The 24,709-nt window shown below is 37.1% G+C and overlaps 2 protein-coding genes, 2 non-coding genes and 1 pseudogene across 4 annotated transcripts; 3 read left to right on the top strand and 2 right to left on the bottom strand.

Annotated features, from left to right (window-relative positions):
• Positions 1-56: 56 nt before the first annotated feature.
• LOC131776793 (molybdenum cofactor biosynthesis protein 1-like) lies at positions 57-9,965 on the top strand. The gene is made up of 12 exons (XM_059093005.2): positions 57-200; positions 1,512-1,644; positions 2,009-2,176; positions 2,905-3,069; positions 3,660-3,721; positions 4,277-4,348; positions 4,570-4,609; positions 4,934-5,046; positions 5,619-5,729; positions 5,897-6,017; positions 6,894-6,960; positions 7,639-9,965. Exons 1-11 carry the CDS (start codon positions 177-179, stop codon positions 6,947-6,949), a joined length of 1,065 nt encoding a protein of 354 aa, XP_058948988.2. The 5' UTR covers positions 57-176; the 3' UTR covers positions 6,950-6,960; positions 7,639-9,965.
• Positions 9,966-11,083: 1,118 nt separating this feature from the next.
• Positions 11,084-11,155, top strand: Trnah-gug (transfer RNA histidin (anticodon GUG)). Its single transcript has one exon. It is a non-coding gene; the product is annotated as a tRNA-His (tRNA).
• Positions 11,156-11,972: 817 nt separating this feature from the next.
• Trnah-gug (transfer RNA histidin (anticodon GUG)) lies at positions 11,973-12,044 on the bottom strand. Its single transcript has one exon. It is a non-coding gene; the product is annotated as a tRNA-His (tRNA).
• Positions 12,045-20,139: 8,095 nt separating this feature from the next.
• On the top strand, positions 20,140-21,193 carry LOC136277700 (uncharacterized; annotated as a pseudogene).
• A 1,723-nt stretch (positions 21,194-22,916) lies between these two features.
• Positions 22,917-24,709, bottom strand: LOC136277701 (putative uncharacterized protein DDB_G0274435). Its single transcript, XM_066160229.1, has 2 exons — positions 24,651-24,709; positions 22,917-23,679 (listed from the first exon to the last, which is right to left on the bottom strand). Exon 2 carries the CDS (start codon positions 23,664-23,666, stop codon positions 22,956-22,958), a length of 711 nt encoding a protein of 236 aa, XP_066016326.1. The 5' UTR covers positions 23,667-23,679; positions 24,651-24,709; the 3' UTR covers positions 22,917-22,955.

The following is a 24,709-nucleotide window of genomic DNA, read 5'->3' as shown; positions in this document are numbered from 1 at the left end:
GTTTTAGTACCCAGTCCCTTAAAGGCCAAGATAATTATTGAACGATTCTCAATATGGCGGGTGCAAATGTGATCAAGTGTTCCATTCGCTGTTTTTGTCCTTCCAGCGCCGGCAACACGAGGGTCAGATTCTGTAGAATTGCAAGCGCTTTTCTAAGACGACAGCATACAAAGCCCATGAAAGATGACAATGTTCAGGACGTATGTTCAGCTCAATTTCTCATATATTTATTTTGCGCTGCTCGGAAATTTGATCTGCATAAGGATTGTGTAACCCTGGCGCTTGTTAAATTCACATATTCTTATTACTGATTTTCCGGCCCATTTAATTGAGAATATTGCGGGAATCTGAGGGAGAGAGATTTTTCTGTAACAATTTCAGAATACTGTGTTGAATCCAACCTTGGGGAATTGATGTGAGTCGAAAATTTTAAATTCTCAGCATCGGCGTGGATAGTACAGTGATAGGTCTCTGTTTATTTAATGAATGACAACTGATTCACATCTCCACTAGCAAGAGTTCCATTGAGAGATTATGTTTTAGACTTAACTGTCCACCTGGAGAACGATTCTCTCAAAGAACAAAACCGGACAAGAGGTTGTGGCAAGGAAAAGACATAACCTTTTTCTGTCTGGGTGTCACGCAATTGCAAGTGCCAACAACAGTTTTTCTTTTTTAAAAAATATCTCCTTACATCAGTCAAATAAATCTGCAAACATCGAGTGGAATCTGTTGCAAACTGTTGATGATATGGTTCTGAAACTGGCCAATTTTCTATGTAAACTTCAGTTAGTTTGAGATCCATTCTGGATTGTTTTGAGTTTGCATTATACCTCTTGCATCACACCTCTTACTAAACTAAGCTTTGCAGATGTACCAAGTATGGCATGATGAATCAAGCAGACAAGTTGATTCCATGTTAACAGTCTTTTGTTTGAGTTAGATACTCAATATGACTGTATATGAATCTGGGAAATATGAACAAAAATGTACAGTATATTACCTAGAAGGATTAAAACCCCCCTCCCTCTGATGTGCCAATCAATTGTCTCATCAATTACGTTAAACAATTTTCTTGTTACATTGATGTGCTATTAAGAATGTACTAGTTCATGATGTTCAATCTGGTAAACTATACTTGCTGTTAGCTACAAAGTATAAGTTATACAGTCAAGTTTATTAGGTACATTTGTTGTCAGTAATGTAAATTAATTTCCAGGCAAAATGATTTTTAAGGTGCTTGATTTGCTCAAATTTGTCCTTTGTGGGAGATACAATTATGATCATTCTCAAAAACAGAGAAATACAGATGAAACTAAGTGTCAAATCATTTTAACTTGAAATCATTCTACATTCTAAACTACAGTATACCACAGGAAAAGAAGGAATTTAGTCAGGGCAAAGGACTCCCTACTATTATGGATGGGATCTTTGTCTGTGTAGTTTTCTGAAAGTACTAATACGTGTTCAATTTTGTTGATACCAGTTATTGTTAAATTATCAATCAACAGATCATTTCCTCAAGACAAAGAAAATATTTCAAAGAGCAAGAAATTAGACCTCTTTCAGACTTTTTAATTGACAAGTTTGGAAGACATCACACATATCTTAGAATTTCACTAACAGAAAAATGCAATCTAAGATGTAAGTACCAAATGTGCATTTATTTATATATTTTTGAGAATGCCTCCTTGGTAATAGAAGTTTAGTATCCTGAGGTTGCAATCACAGGTTTTCTTTCTATAAACACAACCCTTTTTTATCCTCCTACACCTTTTCTAAGAATAAACACTCCCTTAAAAACAACATGCATGACTGCACTTGCATGCAGTGTTAATCAAAACTCAACTACATTCAGGCCCAGTCTTCAACAACATTTTCCATTCTTTATTATGATTTTATATAAAACTTCAGTACTTGAATTGTAACCTGTTCAATGAACTGTTAAGAAAGTCTTTCAATTGTTGAGTACAACTTTCCACTTATATATAACTATCTTGACTTTTAGGTCAATACTGTATGCCAGAGGAAGGTGTGGAACTGTCTCCAAACTCAGAACTTTTAACAACAGAAGAAATTGTATCTTTAGCAAAATTATTTGTCAGGGAAGGAGTCAACAAAATCAGACTTACTGGTGGTGAACCTTTGGTGCGCAAGGATATTGTTGAACTTTGTGGTAAGATTGGTATAGGAAAAGACTTTTATAAACTGCATAAGTTGTATTTGAACAGGTTGTGCAGATAAACACCTTGGTATAAGACCAGATTTTTTATTTGTCTAGGTCTTAACAATAGTAAGCTTAGGGCTATTGAACTGATAGGGTCATTGTTAGTAATGATATTAATATCTCTTTTATTAGAGATGAATGTGAAAAGTGCAAAAAAATTTTAAATACTCACAAGACGAACAGCACTAGCTTTACATTTGTTAAAGTTTATGGTTTTTAATTTAATTTAACCCTTTCACTCCCACAAGTGACCAAGACAGAATTTCTCCTTACAATATGAATACAATATCAAACAGGCAGGGGATGAGAATAGAGAAGAATATCAATCTTGGGATTATTATTAGTTGATCCAATACCAAATTCTCTGAACTAACATCATAAGAATTGTATGGCAGATAGTAAGGAGAATTACTAATCAGATCTTGGGAGTGAAAGGGTTAATTTAAGTTTATTGAGTTTGATTTGAGCAGTCCAGAGGTTCATAAGGAAGCTGGATTTGAAACGTGGAGGCCACACGTTTATACCCTCCTGCTACTCTACTGGAATATTTTGCTTCTAAGAAGTCTTTGGGTTGTCTCAAATCTTCAGCATGGCTTTGCAAAAAGCAAATAGTCACTAAATAATTAGTTGTTTAATATAAAATTAATATAATTTTGAATCTATTTATGATTGAACAGAGGAACTTGGAAGAATAGAGGGCCTTGAAACTTTAGCAATGACAACAAATGGCATTACACTTGCAAGAAAGCTACCACAACTAAAAAAAGCTGGACTTAACTTACTAAACATCAGCCTTGATACCTTAGTGCCACAGAAATTTGAGTTTATTACGAGAAGAAAAGGTATGATACTAATCAACAGTCTGTTAACCCTTAGGAGTGACTAGCATTTATTCTCTCCTTACAATATCACCCTTGAATCAAACATTGAGGTCATGAGAATAAGGGAAATGATCACAAAGTAAAGCAGCTCTTGATTATTAAACAAATTCTCCTTGTCAGTTCTTAGGAAAAGTATAGAGAACAGTATGGAGAATATGCATACTGATATTAAGGTGTAAAGGGTTGAATAATAGTCAACTATTCATGATAAATATAATTTTGTGTGGTTAGACAGAACAATCAATTCCTTTCACCACTGAGCAATTATGACAAAGCCAGAGCAATGAATTACAATTCATTAATAGGAGAGTACAGTACCATATTCCGTTTTTTGTAGCTTATAATTCATTCAAAGACAATTTTGTCAAGAATTTTTTGAGAACTCCTAATTTTCAATAGCTCAACAGTACAATGTATATTTTTTTCAAAGGACCATCCATTGATTGGTTTTGATAATTGATGTTCAGTTTTTCTAATTCTAGTGCAGAGGCTGGTGTAAAAGTGATGAATCAGTCAACTAAATTCAAAAATTTCCTTCAAATGTTTCTTAGGCTGGCACAAGGTTATGGAATCTGTTGACTCTGCTTTAGAGCTTGGCTATGACCCAGTTAAGGTAGGATTAAGATCTTAAACATTGTACAAAAGTGACCGAATAATTTTGAGGAAACAGCATTTTAACACTCAATGGAATAAATAAAATTGGCTACAGCCTGGAGCCTTGTCTTTCACTCACTGCAAATGATCAGACTACAACCTTTTAACCCCATTAAGGGACCAAGAGAGAATTTCTCCGTACATCATCAATAAAACATCAAACTGACAAGTGATGAGAATACAGAAAATATCAATTAGGGGATTATTAGTTGACCCAATACCAAATTTTCTGAACTAACATCATGAGAATTATGTGGCCAACAGTAAGGAAACTTAATATTAAATAAATGAGATCCTGGGAGTGAGCAGTTAAGTTATCAATTTCTCTGTCAGTATTTTCAAGTTTAATTATTCTGTTGTTTATGAAAGGTGATTAGCTGTGTATGACCAGCTCAAGATAAATCAAGAAATAAAGCATACCTAACATAATAGTGACACTTTGTTAGATTAATATAGCTGTAAGATATTTAATGTCAATTTTTGTGTTAATTACCTTATGTGATATTTCTACCAGGTGAATTGTGTGGTAATGAGAGGATTGAATGAAGATGAAGTCTGTAACTTTGTGGAAATGACACAGAATAAGGTAGAACTCAAAATATTTGTTATTTAATGTATAGTAGTGGGTAGGGATTATTATTTATTTCAAGGGTATCCAGTTGGTTGTAAAAGCATTCAAGGTAAATTGTGCAGAATAATTTAATGTTTTAAATGAATCAAATTATTAAAAATTTTTGAAAATATAAATTAGTTTTAAGATCAGTATTTCATTGTTAACTCATATGTAATATTTTTTTATCATACCAGGTTATAGATGTGAGGTTCATAGAATACATGCCATTTGATGGTAAGTTCAATGATGATGTATTTATTATTAATATAAACCCTTTCACCCCCAAGATCTCATTAGCAATTCTCCTTACTGTCTGTGATACAATTCTTAGGATGCTAGATATGAGAATTTTGTATTGGATAAACTAATAATCCCCTAATTGATATTTTTGTTACTCTTGTAACTTGTCTACTTGATATTGTATTGATATTGTAAGGAGAAATTTTTACCTGCTCACTTATTGGAGTTTAAGGGTTAACACAGTTAAAATTAAAAATGAGACACTTGTTAAGTATTAATTTGATACAGATTTTAATTATTGTGGCTGCTTTTTCTCAGGTAACAAGTGGAACTTCAAGAAGTTTGTTCCATTCAGTGAGATGTTGGAGAGCATATCTCAGAGATGGCCAAATGTTGAGAAGGTGTCAGACCATCCTAATGATACCTCAAAGGTATGAAAAGTATGGCATAGTGACTGGCAAATTGCTTTTAGTTAGTTAGTTAGTCAGTCAGTTCATTTAATAGTTTAGTTCCTCAGTCACCCAGTCAGGTGGTGAAACAGTCAATCAGCCAGTTGATGACTGTCAGTCTGTCAGACAGTTAAAGCTTGAGTATCTGACAAAGGGCTAACGCTTGAAATATCAGCTTTGGAAACTCTTTATGGAGACCGATTTAATTTATCAACTCAATAGATAAAACCAAGTAAAGTATTCTGATCATTCAGTGCTTAAGGCAGGCAGTCAAACAATCAATCAGACTGTCAATCTGCAAAAGAGCTGGTTCTTAGCTAGTGAGCCCTTTGTTTAGTTTGTAATCAGTCAATAAATCTGTCTGTCAGTCTTTCAAACCGATAGTTTTTCTACCAATTAGGTGCATTTAGTCTGCAGCCAATCAACTGTTAGTTAGTCAGTCAAAGCCTTCAATAAATTTTGAAATCTATGTACTATCATGTTGTGCAATCCTACATTACTTTTCAATGTAACCTGCTGTTAAAATGATCCTTCTTTATGTATGTTTTGTTCAGGCATACAAGGTTCCTGGTTTCGCTGGTCAGTTTGGGTTTATCACCTCTATGAGTGAGCATTTTTGCGGAAGCTGTAACAGGCTGAGAATCACAGCAGATGGGAATTTAAAGGTACATTGTTTTTTTCAATTTCATTCCTGTACTTTGAAGATTCAACATTAAATTTATTGTATTCCATGTAGATGACTGTAGATAACGATTTAAGCATTCCACATTAATGCCTCTGGGCATCTTATGTACATTATTTTTATTATTTGTTTTTCATTCATATTCTCAAGGTTTGTTTGTTTGGTAACTCTGAAGTATCTTTACGAGATTCTCTGCGAGCAGGAACCAGTGAAGAGGAGCTTTTAGAGATCATCGGTGCTGCAGTTGGGAGGAAAAAGAAACAACATGCAGGTGTGTATACAAGAAGCAATGAGTTGCAGACTGCAACAGATCAGTCCTGTGAGCCAAGTGGCCTACAAAACAAGAGATTATCCCCAGACTGATTTCCATAGCATTAACCCATAAGAGTAACTGGCATCTAATTTCTCCTTACCATATCACCCCTGAATCAAACATTGAGGTCAGGAGAATAAGGAACTGATCACCGATTAAAGAAACTCTTGATTGTTAGACAAATTCTCCTTGATGGCACCCTAGGAAATGTTCAGAGAACAGTATGGAGAATATGCATGAGGATGTAAAGGGTTAAGTTTTTAAAGAGTAGACAACATAACTATTCTTCCCCATGGAAAGGATGTAAGATCTCCATGACAATTTGACAATACCCATTTATACTCATGTAGAATAAGAGCACTGTAAGATTAGTGGTTTGCCTTGTTCAAGAACAAGACTTGATTTTACCTTTTAACTCCCAAGATCTGATTGTTAATTCTCTCCTCTTGCTGCTACACAATTCCTTGTAAATTAGTTATGAGAATTTGGTGTAAGATCAAGATAAAACTCCTTTTTGATAAGTTTGAGTATTATTGTGAACCTTTTGCTAGAAAACATATGAATATCATAGGAAGACGTTACATGTTAATCAGTTCTTTTTTTTTTTTAACAGCTTTATTGACCATAACACATGTTACATGTTAGTTCTGGGAGTTAAAGGGTTAAGCAGACATCAAAGTGACTGTTGTTTTAATTTCAGAACAGTACTTTGTTTGCCATGCGATGAACAGTACTTTTGTATCCTGTTAGCAGCATAACCATATTTTACTCAGTCTAGCAGTCTCACCATTTACACTATTGAAACTAACTGTTTATCACTGTCTCCTCTCACAGGAATGTTCAACATCGCTAAACAAAAGAATCGCCCAATGATTCTCATTGGTGGGTGACAACCAAACAGGTAAAATTTTTTGTGAGGGGTATATTTCATTTTCACTAGTGTGGCTTATAATCCCCTATTTGCTCTACATGCTAAGGTTAGTCATGCAGTCTGTCAGTAAATTTTTTTTCAATAATTCAGGCAGTCATTCCGTCAATCATTAGTTAGTTATCAGTCAGTTGGTCAGAATCAGGTAGTCGTTTGTCAATGAGTCAATTGGTCAGTCAATATATCATGGAGTTATTCAGTGAGTTGGTCACTTATTCTTTCAGGATAATTTGGTTTCATCAACTGAGTTGATAAATGTAAATTGGTCATGGTTAAGAGTTTCAAAGCTGACGTTTTGAGCATTAGCCCTTTTCTGCTCGAAAACGTCAGTTTTGAAACTCTTTACAGTGGCCAATTAATATTACCTAATGAATTCAGTTAATAAAACCAAATTACCTTGTTATACTCCCCTACAAACACAGCACCACAGTTTCTTTAGAAACTCGCCCCCTTTACGCACTTATTCTTTCAGTCAGTCACTCATTCAATAAGTCTGTGAATCAGTCAGTCAGCAGTTAATGGTCCAACCAGTAAGTCAGTATTAAAATCAAAATTGAATCTATTGGGAATAGAACCATGGACTTTTAGATGTTTGGTACACGTTTCAGTCCTAGTGTCTTTAAACTTAGTGTTCTATAATCTTTCCCACAGAAACTACATCCATTTTCAGATGTACAAGAAGTATGTGGCATGGCAGATGAGCTAGGTTTTTATGGGTTATACTACCTAAAAAGTAGAGCAATTTTCATTTGAATAATCAGTGTTTGCAGTAGTTTGGCTCTACATTGCTCTGTGATTGGTCTTAAAAAACTTATGCCACCTTCTCATCCAATCAGATGCAGAACCAAAACAAATCCAGACTCATTGATTTCACTAGTGCTTTTCCAGGCCTCAAGCAAGGGGCTTGTTTTTACTTTGAGTTTGAATTTGTTTATTGTGATATTTCAAATCCCTTAACCAGCTGCTCTGATAACTTTTGGTTTTAATTCAGTGTCACTAAATTGAAAAGAGCTCTAACTAACTGTAAACACCAATAGACAGAGGTGCACTGGCAGATAAGCAGCACTGGCAGTAGCCCACAATGGTAGATGAGCTACACTGACTGATAAGCCTAATGAAAATGATTAATCCTTAACATGCTAATTTTCTCCAAACTATTTTCTTTACATTTCTTAAGGTGCTGACATGACCTCAATGTTTAATTTGGCAGCAATACTATTAAGAGAAATCAGATGCATGTCACTCTAAGAGTGTAAAGGATTGATGTGTTAGTTTGCTTGAAAGACTTAGGAATATTCATAAATTGTGTTTTTCATAAAATTTCATAAAAAGAGTAAATTTATGAAAATTTGCAGCACATTTTCAAGATGTTCTTGCAGAAGAGCCACACCCTTATTTGTTACAAAATTTGTGGGTGACTTACCATATCCACCAGTGTTTTAATTTACATTAGTTTGCTATTATAACAAGGTAAATACTATCACAAGGATAGTTGATGAATCATTTATGCAAAAAGATACTGAGGTGTGTAAATGTTTTTTATGTAACTGTTAAATGACGATTCAAAATAGTCCACACATTTAGTGATCGTTATATTCATATAAAATATAGGTGTACATATCTGTGGAAGAAAATAATTATGGTAATTGTATTGTCACTTGAACACATTGATATTGAATGTACATTACATATATCTACTCAAAGTATATGTTAAAAATTATGGAATTAAATTTATCTCGCCCAAGGGTTCTTATGAATATGCAGACAGAGGAATCATGCATGCATTTGACAAGAGTAAAACACATGAGTTGTGAGCCATCATCCTTTAATGATACTGTTAATTATGAAATAATTGGTTAATATTTTGAAGAATATTATTTTTCTGTCCTCAAGCAATGTTATGTGCATGTGTGAATTTAAGATAGCGAATGATTATTTTTTGAAGGATGCAGAGTCCTTACAGTTATCCCTTTACACCCAAACATCAGTATGCATATTCTCCATACTGTTCTCTATACATTTCCTTAGGTGCTGACAAGGAGAATTTGTTTAACAATCAAAGCTTCTTTAGTTGGTGATCATTTACTTTATTCTTGTGACCTTACTTTTTAATTCAGGGGTGATATTATATAAAGAAACTAGAAGCTAGTCACTCTTATGGGTATAGGGTTGATGCACTGGCCAGGGCCTGGTTGTTCAAAGTCTGTTTGGCACTAACCCAGGGTTAAATTTTAATCTGGATTTCTGTATAATTTCCTCGATTCGTTTTAGGAAATCCAATCATAAAATTGTAGTCAAAGGATTGTTATTGAATTTTCTTTTAAAGTTTTCAAATCTGAAATCAGATTTCACAATAACCCTGGGTTATCTTAACCCAGCTTTGAACAACTAGGCCCTGGACTCTGGATAGAGAGGTCTGGGCTCCAGTCGTGGTTCTGTCACACCGTGAGAGCACTCCAGGTCTAAGTCAATCAAAACACAAACATTTTAAATGTTTTAACTTATTTACCCTTGTTAATGGACTAGTTAGTATTCATAATTTAATCAGAATTTTTACAAAGTGAGTATTTTTCTTATTATCTATCATAAACTTGTCAGAAAGGCATATATCTTTCATGTTATACCATGATGATATTAATATTATTATTATCAAGATCATCATCATCATCATCGTTATTATTATTATCATTATTGAATTTTGAGAAAAAAAATTATTACTAGGAAATATATGATTGTAATTTGTTTGTGTGAAATGAAAACCTCAAGGATTAAAGTTTTGAACTGGCGGAAAATTTATTACTGTAATACAGCCAGCACGTAAAGTAGGTATACTTTCTAGCGAGTAAGGGCCAAATTTTTTTGTCGCTCTCCCTCGCCAAGGTAAGCCACGCGCAGGCTGTGCCTACTGCGCGTAACAATCAGATCTTGGGAGTTAAAGGGTTAGTATGTACTTTTGAATAAAATGAAACTACACTGAACTCTGTTGCCATTGATAATTTTAGAAATAACGTTCTTCTGTCTGATGATAAAAAAATGATTTCTTTAGGATTAGAGCGATCTCTATTTATCTAACTGTTGAAAATATTTGAAACTACACTTGTTTTGCTTTACTTCACTCTGGGATTGCTCTGAAAAACGCGCGCCGCTATCTCGACCTAACGGTATTCCAATCAGATGTAACAACGAATCCCGCCATACTCAAACTTAGTGTGCGTTCCTTTGGGAGGATCCAGATTTGGATTTGTGATCTAAGATCACACAGATCACGGTACATGTAAGGAACAGAGTTTTAGACGAGCTCTCAGAAAATTCCAAAAAGTGTGCCATATTAAGAGTTTTGTATGCACGTGGGTTACTGAGCTCTTCCTTGAATGGCTCGTCTAACTGCATGGGCTTTTAGCGCGCACTATTCATTAGAAAACACATTTTTTCATGGTAAACTCAAACGATGGAATTAAAACAGAAGCAAGTATTGATTATGTTATGGATACTTGGAACCCTGAATGCCTGCGGACAGTGGCCGATTGACTTAATATCACAAAATCGATTTTATTTCGTGTTTATCGCAGAATATTAGTGCCAACAATCTTTCCGGTCAATATATGACGCACCTACTTGTTTGAAATTAAGCACCGCTGGGCAAAATGATTAATTTCGGATCCTTCGCCCAAAGGAACGCGTCGGATCAGTGATCTAATGATCCGTCTTCAGATCACGCAGATAAGTGATCCGATGAATCCTAGTCCAGAGTGGATTTGATCGATCACTGATCTGAAAATGGATTTGCTCGAAAAGAACGTCACAGATCAGAAATCCTGATCCGGATTCTCCCAAAGGAACGCACTCTTAAATTGTCACTCACGCTTTCATCTGTCCATTTATCATCCATTATTAATTTATCTTTTCCTGATGCCTTAGATGTTACCATTTATTGTGTTGTTTTTTTGTTTGTTTCTCTTGTTGTTGTTCTTTGCTGCCTTCGTTGTTGTTATTGTTTGGCTTTTTTGTTTGTTTGTTTGTTTTGTTTTGTTTTTTGTTTTTAACTCTAAAACCATTCTTAAATTCCACAGTTTATTTTACGTAAGCTGGAATGACAGCCGTGATCGTATAGTGGTTAGTACATTGCGTTGTGGCCGCAATAACCCAGGTTCGAATCCTGGTCACGGCACTCATAAAACAGTTTTTTTTTTCTCCATCTCCTTTTTCTTCCTCTCATTTTATTTCCACCCCCAGTAAATGTTTTAATTGTTTCTTCGTTCTCTTTTGGTGCTTTCGAAGAATGCTGATATTTTGTTCCGAAATGATATGAAATACAGTGACTGTTAAAGATCACAACTGCTTGTCGAGTGTGTGATCTGACAATGTCTATTTAATAGCATCCTGTGAACAGCAGCGGAAAATGTTTGAAAAAGTGAATGAAGATAACTAAAAATTTGAATGAACGGTAAGGGTTGACTTCAGGTAACTAGAGAGTGGAGTACTCAGCCCATTCTACTTCTTTATAGCTGATATTATTCACGATTCTGTTCTCTTTCGCAATTATTCTATGCCCGTCCTCGTTATCAAAAGCTAAGAAGTCATGAAAATAATCTTAAGACAAATTCACCAAACTGGAGAGGTACGTGGCAAGTTAGGTGCAAGCGTGCCCATGCTATGGCAGAACAGTTCACACGCACGCTCCATGTCCTCCCAAGGGCGAGCGCGCTACATTGCTGTTAGAAAGCTCATGTTGCGAGCACTCGTTCTGGTGTCGTGGATGCACTATTCCTCGGACGGGGCTCAAGAGTTTTTCTTCCAAACGTATTCCTCGGACAAACCAGGAGGGAGAGTAGAACGGAAAACATTGGAACGAGTTCCGGTTTGCATTTTATCCTCAAGGATGTCTTGTGTCGTTAATGCGGAGCGGACTCGTCAAAGAGGACTATTGAAAAAGAAAAATTTACGAAGAGTAAAAATAGACATTAGTTAATAGTAAGAAAAAAAAGTGCTGTGACCAGGATTCGAACCTGGGTTATTGCGGCCACAACGCAATGTACTAACCACTATACGATCACGGCTGCCACTACAGCTCACAAGATGCTTTCAAATAGACAAATCATGTACAGAATGTTTTCAAACAGACAAATCATATGTATCCTGGCAAGAAGAGAGTCAATTAACTTCATACCTTCTCCCAAACACATTCATACTTGCAGGAGATTATAAATTTCTGTGTCTACTAACGCCACTGTTCTTACAGTGATAGTTCAGTGCCAGTGTTCCTCTGGTCAAAGACAGAGGAACATGCTAAGTGGCAGCCAATCACGTCCTGTACATTAGGAATCTTCGACCAATCACATCCACTCGATTTCAATAAACCAAACGAGCGGATGTGATTGGCCAGTTTGTGAACTACACGTAACAACAACAGATCTACAGCGGTTCGTTCTCTAACTTTTGAGGACGCGATTTAAAAAGTCATTCGGGGGAGTGTGAGATCAACAGAGAAATCGCGTTTCTAAGATGTTTTATAAGACTGTTTAGAGCAGTAAGCTTCCAAAAATTGTTCTTGGAGAGGTGTACATGCTCGATCGTTTTGCCTTCGAGGTTTTTCTTTTTGTTTATATCTTTTCGCCATTGATCGCGAGAATGCCGAAGTTTAGACTTCTTACCAAGAGAGATCCGACGCTTGGCTACACAAGAGAAGTGGATGAGGTGTTCAAGAAGAATTCTGAGCAGCAGGAAAAGTGAATGCTCCGCAACTTGATTTCTCATTCTCCCGAAGAGGTAAACTTAAACAATTCAGATTTGTTACTTTAATGTTTAAAAAAATATTTAAAGAGCCGATCAAAAAAGTCAGGAGTAACGCTGAGAAACGTTCTCAAATGCCTTGTTTGTGATCTACGCGTGCATTAGGCTCCTACCACGCGCCACGTGTTCAAGCGTGATCATGCACTCTTGCGAGAGGGTTGCGCTAAGTGTTTCTATACTTCAAAGTTCACTGTTTGAAAAATACAAATTTTTTGCATCAATTGTCTGTAATGAACATAGAAGTAGAGAGGTGCATAAAGCATCGCTCTCCTAAGTGTCCACGATCGCCCTTGAATGTGTGGTGCGCGCTAACAGCCTGATGAACGCGTGGGTGACAAGCGAGGCATTCGAGAGCTTTACTCAGCGCGATTCGTGTCGTTTTGCCACATTTCCCTGACACAAGTCTCAAAATTCCTTCACAGAGACAAAAAATTTACTCAAAAACAGCTCCAGAGTAAAGTGCTTCATCATTCGCCAAACAATCACTATGACAGCCGTAAAGGCAGTCAAATGGGTGAACATGTAACCAGTCTTTTGTGACTGATGAAAGTAACACTTCCTCTTGAATTCATTCCTTAGAAGAAGAGTTTGAGGAACTAACTATTCCTTCTTGCCTTGCGGGCGGCATGTGCCTCTCTAAAGGAATCCCCTTTTTTCCACAGAGAGCTTACAGAGAAGAATGGGCGCCTTCCTTGGTCGAAGAAGGCGCCCATTCTTCTCTGTTTTGGATCCCGCAGCGGAAGGGGATTCCTTCACAGAAGTACAGGCAGTCTGCAAAGAGAAGAATATGGAATACATAATTAAGTAAAAATTCGTTTTTGGGACGCTGTTTAAAAGTATAAAACAAAAACAAAAAACAAAAGAAAAAGATTGAAAAATGCAACAAACTTTCCCTCTGCTTTATTAAGGGCTTGGGACCTTCTAGCAATTGCGCTAGGCAGCATTAAAAGTTTGAAGATTTGAATTTATGATGGCATTTCCTCCACCAAGGGAACCATTGCCCAATCCTCAGGAGCTAGTTGCTCACTGAGGGAGCCAGGCTAATTGACCGCCGCCCAGCACTCGGCGTTGTTCAAGCAAGCTTGAACGGAAAAAAAAAAAAAAAAAGTTAAAATAAATAAACAAAAATTATATAAGTCAATCTGTCTTCTTCTTTTTATATCGTTTGTTGTTTTTAAGGTTTTCCCTCCATGTCTCAAAGCTCTCGTCGGTCATTGTGTTACAATACCAGTTTCCAAAGTATTGTTTATGATTTTCAGGGTCTTTCTTCTTTCCACACTTGGAGCAAACCGTGTTATACGAGGATCGCTTACGACTGGTGCTTGCCTTTTGTTCCTGAGTAGTCCTTGTTTCATCTTTTTGCTTTGAGTGTACTGATGGTTGAGATTGAGACTTTTGTTGCCAAGATTGAGGCTGATGGTGTTGTGTTTGTATTTTGGATTGTATTGGAACAGGGGGAAATCTTCTGACTACTGTTGGTGGCTGTAAGAAAGTAATAGGAGGAACAGGAGCTGGAAGAATTGGCATCGGTTGGCAAGCTTTTGAAGTTTGACCTCTGAGAACAGCTGTTCCTGTGGTATTGGTTGGTAATACAAATTTAAAGGGCACAGGATAGTTGACTTGTGGCAGAGACGGAGGCAGTGGTATGGCTGCTGGTAAAGGTGTCTTTGATGCTGCTGGTTCAGTTCGTTGAGGTAGTCCCTGTTTAAGTATTTCTTGTTCTTTCTTCTTTTGTCGCTTGATATACCACTGACTTAGTGTTGTTTGGTTTATATCTGGTAGCTGAATCTGTGTCTCTCTCATCACCATGCTATTGTTCATAACACGTTCTTGTATGCCTCTGTAGTCTTTACACACTAGAGACCAACGGTTTGTTGTTTTTTTCTTTGATTTCTCTGGCCCAGGATGCAGATTACACAGTTGAGATATAATTGCCTCAGTGTACCTGTTACAATCTGGCCATTGGGCTGGAGCACTGTTGGAGCCTAGAAAACATCTTAAAGAAAGAAAAACAAAATTGTATAAAAAAAGAGTCCTGTGTGATATTTACAACATTAGCTGTACAGTAGCTCACCTCCTAGTACTGTCAAGCCCTGGTACAACATTGGTACTTCTTCTCTTTGGAGCTTTAAATTTTCCCTTCACCAGTGTAGTGCGGTGTCGTGGAGCAAATGTTGTTGGTTGTTGGTCATATTCATGAAGGCTTTTCCACAGTCTGATGATTTCTTTGGCTTGTGTATTGGACAAGGCCATATTTCCTTCTCTCAGAGAAACCAAATATGCTGCTAAAGCCTGAACTTCTCCATATCCCTGAATGTTGTCAGGCCCAGCAGAGTCCTATGGACAAATTAATTGTAATAATTCAGAGTTTACTTTCTGATTCCTTATATAAAGTACTACAAAATATTAACTATAAACTTACCTCTGCATCACTTCCAGCAAGCTCAGCAGAGTCTTCATCAGAAGTACTGGCAGCATCTGAGTCTAAAAGTAAATTCACATTTTCAGTTAAAAATTCAGGAAAGGCAGATTTTGTGGACAATGCACACTTACCTCTTTCATTGCCCAAAGGCACAGTAAGCACCTGATCTGTAGGTGCAATTGTCTCATCTTCATCTTCATTAAATCCTTCATCTATTTGGTCTGGGTTAACATCTGAGAGAGGTTCTTCCTCCTGTTGTGTCATATCTTCATTTACTAGGGTGTTGTCCTTGAGAATCTCACCAGTCTGATTGAAGAGATACTCAACTCCTATCATTTCACCTGTATAGATTCCAATATTCTGAACATTGGGCTTGACTTTCTTACCAAGGACATCTTCACTTAGCTCATTCACAGCATGTATTAATAATCCATTGTAGCTTTCTGGTCCTAATTCAGTACTTGAAACTGCAGCAGAAGCACGATCAGAATTCCACCTCATCAGGCCATCTAACAAGTAAGCTTGAAAATGAATGTCACTTGCTGAAGTACCTAAAATAAATGAAAACAGTGTTATAGACTGTAGTATTTGGGACATGTTAAGTTTTTACACAGATATTGTTACCTGGTATGAATTTATTAATATGCAGGTGGAATGACTCCAAAGATGTTGAACCTCTTGCACATCTATAAGTTGGAAGTTGGACACCACCTTTAGTCAAGACCCCGGTTTTTGTATACAGTTGCACCCCCTCAGGGTCCTGGATGCATGGAATGTGGTTCTTTTGGTTGTCCCATATTTCCCATACGCGGGTCTTGTCAAGCAAAGGTACTCCAGTAGTATCACATCCCTGGGGACCAGTAAATGTCAGTAATAGATCGTAAATCATTGTCGTAGTGTCAACAATTCCCCGAGTTCTCCTACGGCAATGTAGAGCCAATTCTCTCCGTGTAATCTTTTCATTAATGGCTGCATCAGAAGGGTCAGCAACACCTTGAATCTGCAATTGACCTCTTTTGGCAGACTTCAATAAATCCAGATCTTCTTTGCTCCATTGGAAGATGCATTGTGATAGACGACCGACAAACACACTATAGAGTGGATGGGCCTCTGTGTTACATCCAGCAGCAATTCTTCTCATAAAGTGCCAAATATCAAGGCGGATCACTAAATTTTCCCAGAGTGAGAATAGCTTCTTAGCCTTGCCAGTGGAACAACAATCTCTGTCAACATAAAGAACCTCGGGAGGTGAGACACCAGCTAAAGAATATCTTCTCATTAGTCCATTTGCCATGTTTTCCAACCCAGTTCCTTCATTGACAGTCATCACTGACATGAGCACTTGTCCATTTTCATTTCCAACATTAGTGGCCCAGGAAGCAGTACCAGCACTACCTCCTGCAAGTTTTCTCACAATTTTCTTAGTAGAGTTCATTTTCAATATTCTTCCATAGACAGAGGTGATGGATGCTTTAACATAGTCCAATCTGGCCATGATGTCTAGGGCATACACTGTGAGCAGCCACTTGTACTTTGGCACTGGTACAAATTCTGGAGGCTCTTGAAAGTTAAGGGGACCAGTGAGCCCACTTTTGAATGCATTGGCAAAGTATTTGCAGTCAGTCAGATACTGGGCTGATTTTTGGAGCCACTTTTCACTGTGCTCTTCAGTAAGCTTCTTTTGTAATTGCGTTGAGCTGTTGCCAAGGCCCCTGTTTCTCAACAGTCTGATAACTCGGACATCACAAGCATACTGGTAGGTTAACAAAACTGGGAACTGAAGTTGATGGCCAGTATCCAGTTGTTTTATAATCTCAGGGCTCCAGCTGATAACCTTTCTCTTGCAATGCCTACACTCTAAGTACTCCGCAGCAAGGTTATAGTTGCTGTCAATGTCTATAACTTGCCTCACAGTACTGTATATCCCAGCACTGGTGAGTAGTTTCCTGTCGCAGCCTTCGTGTGGGCAATACAGAGTGACTTTCCAAAGCTTGCGTGGCATCCAAAGTAGCAGCCGTTGTGCAAAGTATCTGTCAAGTCGAGGTGGTTGTGTGCTTATAAGAGATGGCTGAGGGGGATCCCACCATAACTTATTGACCCTAAAGAAGAGTAAATACACTGTAGTAAGAAAAGACTGTAATAGTAAGCTTGTATATAACATAAAGTATATCAATATACAATAAAAAAAAGTAGTAAAGAATAGTAAGAAATAATAATAATAAAAGAAATAAATAGTCACATATAATTAAAAAATATATTTTTTCATATCTACAGTAATACTGTAATGGCTAATGATAAAGAGTTCTTAAATTGTTCTCTAACATTTATTGCATTGAAAAATAACAATCAATATGTCGGTTCACCTGCTAAAGTCCAACTTTGCTTTTCCCTTATTGTTTGTTGTAAATAAGGCCTGAGACACCCACAGGTGGTCAGCTTTTGGTAATGTCTTAAGCCATCCATCTGGGAGTAAGGGATGTTCTGAAGAATAACATACTTTCATCATTAAAAGAGTGAAATATTAATAACATTTGATACAAAAACTTGTACCTCCATTCCTAACACTGCTGGGGAGGGCTACTGAAGCTGTTAGTACTTGCTCTGGCTGAGCCTCATGCATTTCAATTACTTCTGGTACTAGTGGCACAGGCTCTTCTAGCTCAGGTGCTTGGATTGATTGAGATGCATCTGGTGTAGGCTGCTGGCTTATATTTGGCTCACTGGTTGGTTGGACTACAATGAAAATGCAGAACATTATTTCAGAACACATCTTAAAACAGAAACAGTTAGTAATACCTAAAATTTGAAATATTACCTAAATTCTCCTCTACTTGGTCAGCAAAGGGACAAAGCTCCTCATCATCTACATCTTGAGTAATTGTTGATGTAGATGTCACAGTGGCAGAAGGTGTCTTTGGTTTTCTTTTTCTCACTGATACAGGGATGGTAGGTTTGAACTTTTTAACACCTGTGGTTGATGCAACCTGGGACAAATATTTCTCAGTGCTTATGTGCCCAGATGCCAGACCAGCTGCCAGTGGGGAGACAACTTGTTTTGATGCAGAGTTTTGGCTTGGTTGTGGGGAATTGTGTTGCTTTTTGGCCTCTTTATCCTCCCTCTGCTTTCTCTTCAGGGCCACAACATCACGACCCTCTTGAAAAGATTCCACATACTTCTTTAAGGCAGCTTTGTTTTGACTTATAGGAGAGTTGGTCACTTTTTCATTGCGTATGTTGTCAACAAACCAACCAATGTAGCCAAGAGCGTTTTCCAGCATCCACCTGAAGGACTGGCCACGATATTTTCCAAACTGGAGCAAGTACTCTCCTTGAACATCAAGTTCATTTTGAACATCCCCTTTTCTCATCTTAACAGCTTCAATAGCAAGTTTTTTGACCTGAACGTAATAGTACAGTGATAATAAAGATTAGGTTTAGATTTAGTCTTTCTAAAACCAAAGGAATACGAAGAAACTATCATCACAAAATGAACAAGAATTTTTTATTAAGTCATAACTGTGAACTAAATAAGAATTCGTTTCTTAATCGAGAATCTTAGCGTAGGATAGGTTTTTAATAACGTCTGATTTTAACATCGCTAAGTTTTATTATCACCAAAATTTATAAGCCACAAGCAATTCAGTTTTACTGTAATCGTCGCAAAACAAGACAAGAGTCCGTCTTAACGGCTTCGATACACACAGGGCTAATATACAAGGCTAATATCACGAGGTTACAGTTAAATAAACCAACTAAACGATTTTTCGTGAATCGAAAATACCATTATGCATGAATAATTCGGGCTATTTGTCACTGTTAGCTTGTTTTTTTATTTTTTTCTCTATCAGGCGACCTGTGGAATATAACCTGAACTTGAGGTGACCCGTATATTTAAATGACCTGACCTTTCGCCTCGCCGCTTCAATATCGGTAAGAACAAATCAGTCTTAAACTTTTAATTGTTTTGTTTGTGTTTAAGTCCTCAGAGTATATAATTAAGAGCGCAATGAAGCAGTCGGTCTTAATTGATGTTTTATTAAACAAAACAAAAGCGATAAGCCGTGTCGGTTAGGACCTTAACAATTGGCTTTTTGAAAGTTTAATCTAACAATTCTAAATTGTTTAAGCCTACCTCTTCGGGAGGTTTACTAATGACCTGGTCCTGCTGCTCCGAATTCCTCTTGAAAACCTCGTTCGCTTCTCTAGTGTAGTTAAGCACCAAATCCCCATTGCTGAAACGTCTAAACTTCGGCATTCTCGCCATGGCTGAAAGATATAAACAGAAAGAAAAACCACAAAGGCAAACGACAGAAACGAAAACAATCGAGCGCGTACGTCTCTTCTACGAATATTTTTTGGCGGAAAAAGTTCTAAACGGATTCTTATAATACAGATTAGAACGCTCGAAGTTTTCGTTGATCTCTCGCTCTTTCAATGAATTTTTTTGGTCGCTTCTTCGAGAATCCTACCTTCTGATTTAAAATCTCAAAGGTAAGAGAACGTTTCGTTGTAGATTTGTTGTTCTTGTTAGCTCAAATTGGCCAATCACATCCACTCGTTTGGTTAATTGAAATCGAGTGGATGCGATTGGTCACCTTAATGGATATCGAGTGGATGTAATTGGTCAAAGATTTCCAAACGAGTGGATGTGATTGGCTCACTCTACAGAGAACATTAGCCTCACCGCAGTGGTCAGGAAGGTGGTCGGATACACGTACTAGAGTGTTAGCCAATCACATCCTGTACATTGGGAATCTTCGACCAATCACATCCACTCGATTTCAATTAACCAAACGAGTGGATGTGATTGGCCAATTTGCGAGCTAACAACAGAGACCTTACGCAACAGGACGGCAGAATGAGGACGGCGACCGTGGACCGCGCGAGCACTGGTCCGAGCACGCGAGGGTTGACGTTGCCGTCCTAAACGTAAACAAACCTTACGCAATACAACGCGACATGCACAGGCCCCGAAGGAAAAATGGCCACCTTCAGGGAGGCAAGAGAGGCTCTTTTGCTTGCTAATGCCTTGGATTTGATCGCCGATGAAGAAATGCTGTTACTCTACGACGTTAACACTTCAAAGAATCTTGACATTCCTTACTGGAAGTACGAAAAATTCAATCTGGACTCTCTTTCCGACGACGAATGCAAAAGCGAATTCCGTTTCTTAAAACATGATATCTACAATCTGCTCGACGTTCTGGATCTTCCTGACAAAATTACCTGCCCAAATCGTTTTTATGTTTACAGTGATGAAGCGCTATGTTTGCTTCTGCGTCGTTTTGCCTTTCCATGCAGGTACGAAGACCTTGTTCCCCGATTTGGAAGGCCTGTACCGCAATTATGTATGGTGGTGTCTGAGATGATGGATATTCTTTATGCCCGCTTCGGACAGTTGTTTTCTGGTATTAATCAGCCATGGCTATCACAAGCAAATCTAGTTGATTTTGCAGAAGCTATCTACAATAAAGGAGCCGCCCTTGACAACTGTTGGGGATTTATAGACGGAACTGTACGACCAGTTGCTAGGCCTGGCGAAAACCAAAGAGTATTGTACAATGGCCACAAGAGAGTGCATGCGATAAAGTTTCAAAGTGTAGTTGCACCAAATGGTCTGATCGTAAACCTTTTTGGACCTGTGGAAGGATGCAGACACGACAGCGGAATGTTAGCCATGTCTGGTTTGTTGCCAATGTTAGAAGCTCACTGTGTATCTCCAACAGGCCAACCGTTATGTTTATATATAGACCCTGCATACCCCTTGAGGGTCCACCTGCAGGGTCCATTTAAGTAGAGTGGGTTTTTGGTGACATTTTAGAGTACTTTTCGTTTTTAGATTTTAAAAGAAATCTTAAGGTTGGACTCAGTGCAGTAGGAAAAATGTATATCATTTGTGCCCTGTTGAGAAATGCCCACTCATGTACATATGGGTCGACAACTTCTTCTTTCTTTGGTGTTGAACCGCCTCCATTAGACCAGTACTTTATTTAAGGAAATGTTATCAGAGATTCTTGTAAGATATGGGTCAATGCGCCCAGAGGAGGGAGGGGGGGGAGGGTACTTTGTAATATACATGATGGGGAGGTTCAAAGTACTCTTTTGGGTTGAAAATTTACCCCCACAGATTTTTTTGGTCAACAGTGAATAAGTCACATATTTTGGGGGGTTTACAGGTACACAAATTCATGTCAAATTCTTTCTGCTTCATTGAATACGTCAGTAGGTTTTTTTTGGTGTAACATTTCAAGCTCATGTATTTTTTGGGTTTCTTATAGGAAGCTCTGTCAGACACCCCTATCATGTATTCTGCAAGTATCCCCCACCCCCCAACTGGGATTGTGCTATGGCTTCATCAGTACCTGAAGCCTGCTTATCTTTACCCTGCCATTTGTTAGGAGTTTTTTTTAAGTGTTGCAAATGCCTCATGGAGGGACCAGATTACATTTACAAATGACCGGGCATGCACACGATCACGACCTTTAAAAGAGTGCAAATGACCAATATGTAACCTGCAGTAGAATGAAGAAAGTGTATCAGTGTATTGAAATACTTCAAGGTTATAATTACTGTTTATGGAATTGTAACCTGGTTCAATTGTAACTATCAAAATGAAATTTTGAGAAAATTGTGCCAAATAGTTTGAATTTTTGAAGCTAGCTTAAATTATGTAAAACATTTCTATTATGGTAATCATTTTCAAGTTTTCTCATTTTTTTCAGCTAATAATTATTATAACTTGTAATTTAATTGCAAAATTCTTTGTTTCAAATTGTTAGGTATTTTCATATGCATATTTTTTCTCATATTTCAAGATTAATAACAACTGAAAATTAAAACACTAATTTTGGAAGTCTCTTTTTCCAAATTCTCTGGCATGATCCACAGACATTGATTAAGACTAAAAAAATCGATCTGACTGTTATACTTGATGAGTGTATGTGGTAATATGCCTCGTCTGTATGCAACAGGGTCTGGGTGAGAAATCCCACATCCCATCATGTTTATACATCTTTTTACCGCTTCCCGGAGAGAGATATAAATCATGAATCCCATCAAAATATTTGGCTTCTCCTGAATCCCCTAGGGCTATATTTGGGTCAATTATCCCATATCCCAAAAATGCCCTTTATTAATGAGACCCAGCGGTATAACAAATCATTGTTGCATGCTCTGTCAAGATTTCAGTGGCTCATACAGGCTTGTGAAGGACCATTTTGGATCCTATAATCAATAGAATTGTCAGACCAATCCAGTTTTTTAAAACTTTTTTCAGTTTTATGAACCTGCTCAAAATTTTTACTTGATATATATTTTCACTGTACATGTGAATTTGACAATTTAAGAATGGGCATGCTTAAAAAATTCTGAAGTTAACTTTATAAATACTGAAAAGCAATTATAAATGCATTTTTAAAGCATTTTTCTTAACCATTAAATTTCTTGAATTAAAAGACAATTAACTCACTGTTAGTCTTATTTTGCTCTTTGTACAATGGAATAATATTAAATGTCTCAGCTGATCGATACATTGGATTATACACAATCTGTTACAGCTCACAGCAGATCATAAAAGCCAAGATAAAATTGGCAAAAATATATAATTAAGTTATATATGCATACATGTAAAAATGTAAATGTTTATATATATATATATATATATATATATATATATATATATATATATATAATAAAATGCGAATGATTTAAATAAATGTGAAACTTTGAAATCTTACAGAGTCTTAAAGAACACTTTTTACTTGGTGATTTTCTCAATAAGTGCCAAGAGCATTTGATTTTGCAGTTGCTGCTGCTGAATTTGAACTTGCATTTGCTGTTGTTGTTGTTGTTGCTGTTGCTGCAGTTGCTGTTGCATATACTGGAACATCTGAAGTTGTGCAGATTGTTCTTTCTTTTTTACTTCTAATTCCTCTTGTCTTAGCTCAAACTCCCGTTCTACCTTTTCCCTCAAATACACGAGGGTTTCTGATCCTGATGATCTCTTTCTCGGTGTTGTTTGTTGCCCATCCTCAGCTGTTGCCTTTCTTTTCTGAGTCTCCCCCAGCTTCTCCATCGACCTGTTTCTCATCTCTTCTGCCTTTTTCCTTTCATTCTCCTTATTTTGGTCATTCTTCTCTGACTGTTCTCCGGCGTCTCTTTCACTTTCCTCAAACTGTTCCACTATCTGTTCCAGCAACTTGTCTGTTTCTGTCATCTCAGGGGATATCCCACTTGCTCGTTCTTCCTCAGCCATTTTGTTCTTGAATTTCTTTGAAAGTAATTGATACCTGTCCCTGACTGCTCTCTTGTTACGGAGCCGATCATGGAATAATTCTGTGGCATTTAGCCTTGCCGTAATGCCCTCCCACACTTGCCCTCTATCTCTTGTTGATGGTTTGAATTTGTAAGGCTGTGACACCACAATTTCTTGTAAAAGAAGCAGGTCACACTCCTGTGTCCACTCCATTTTAAAAAGATGCCTATTTTAGGGTATGAAATATAATCAAATAATTAATTTATTACCAAATAAAAAGAATAAAGAAAATGGGCCCCTACAAGGCGAACACTGAGTATGCTGTCCTATTTCCGGACTTCTTTTACAATCATATACACAGTTATATCATACCTTGAAACGGCACTAATACCATCTAAAATTTTATCTACCTTTATTACATGAAATTTGAATTAATGCCGCCTCGAAAGTGTCGCTAAATTAAAGTGAGTACACTGTGAAATTTTGCCATCTGTATGTCTATGGGATAAAATGTTGCCATCTGCAAAAGTTGAATGATTTTTTTTATATATATTTAAATCAAGTTATGACATTTACAATTTTATCAAATACATTTTCGCATCAAATAAGCTTAAATATTTTGAATTCGCAAAAGTTTCAGTTCGTGAAATCGCTAAAACTAAGTGACTTATGTTCCAAAATTTTACGAAAAATCGCTAAATTAAAGTGTCGCTAAATGGGAAATTTTCAAAATCGCTAAATTAACATGTCGCTAACATTTCATGCAATAAGGTATACGATTTAAAATTTAATCTATATCTATCTTTATTATAAATTTTGTTACTTTCACTGCAACAAGGGCTGTGAATTTTTATCGCATAAAGACGGCTCCGGCTCTTAGTTTTTATCCGTAATTACGATGAGAGTTAGTCAAGAAGTTGTCACTTTACTAAACTGCCAACAGAGAAAACCTTAAATGCTTACAATCCTTACTAATTCATTTCTACTTGTGCCCAAAAAATAACAAATTATTGCTCATTAGGCGAAAACAGCGACATGTAAACACACCATTTTGCGTAACAAGTTCGCTTCATTTGCCGTTTGTAAAAAGACCTATCACCAGACACAGAGGCTCATAACTAAAGAAATAATATGTTTCTATGCTATAACCGAAGAAAAAGACAGTTTAGATTAAAATAAGGGGATAAAAATACTCACGTTCTCCTCACAACCTCAGTCGCCTTGTTTTCAAGTCGTGAACGTCAAGAGGACGGCAG

This window comes from Pocillopora verrucosa, chromosome 13 (genome assembly GCF_036669915.1).
Source record: "Pocillopora verrucosa isolate sample1 chromosome 13, ASM3666991v2, whole genome shotgun sequence".
Classification (NCBI taxonomy): domain Eukaryota; kingdom Metazoa; phylum Cnidaria; class Anthozoa; order Scleractinia; family Pocilloporidae; genus Pocillopora; species Pocillopora verrucosa.
The sequence above is the reverse complement of the archived record's forward strand: the minus strand, read 5'-3'. Positions and strand labels throughout refer to the sequence as shown.

Coding starts and splice junctions, on each gene's coding strand:
- LOC136277701 (XM_066160229.1), bottom strand. CDS start 23,666: ATGGAGTGGACACAGGAGTGTGACCTGCTTCTTTTACAAGAAATTGTG.
- LOC131776793 (XM_059093005.2), top strand. CDS start 177: ATGAAAGATGACAATGTTCAGGAC. Junction 2,177..2,904: donor GGATATTGTTGAACTTTGTG/GTAAGATTGGTA, acceptor ATGATTGAACAG/AGGAACTTGGAAGAATAGAG. Junction 4,610..4,933: donor AGAATACATGCCATTTGATG/GTAAGTTCAATG, acceptor GCTTTTTCTCAG/GTAACAAGTGGAACTTCAAG.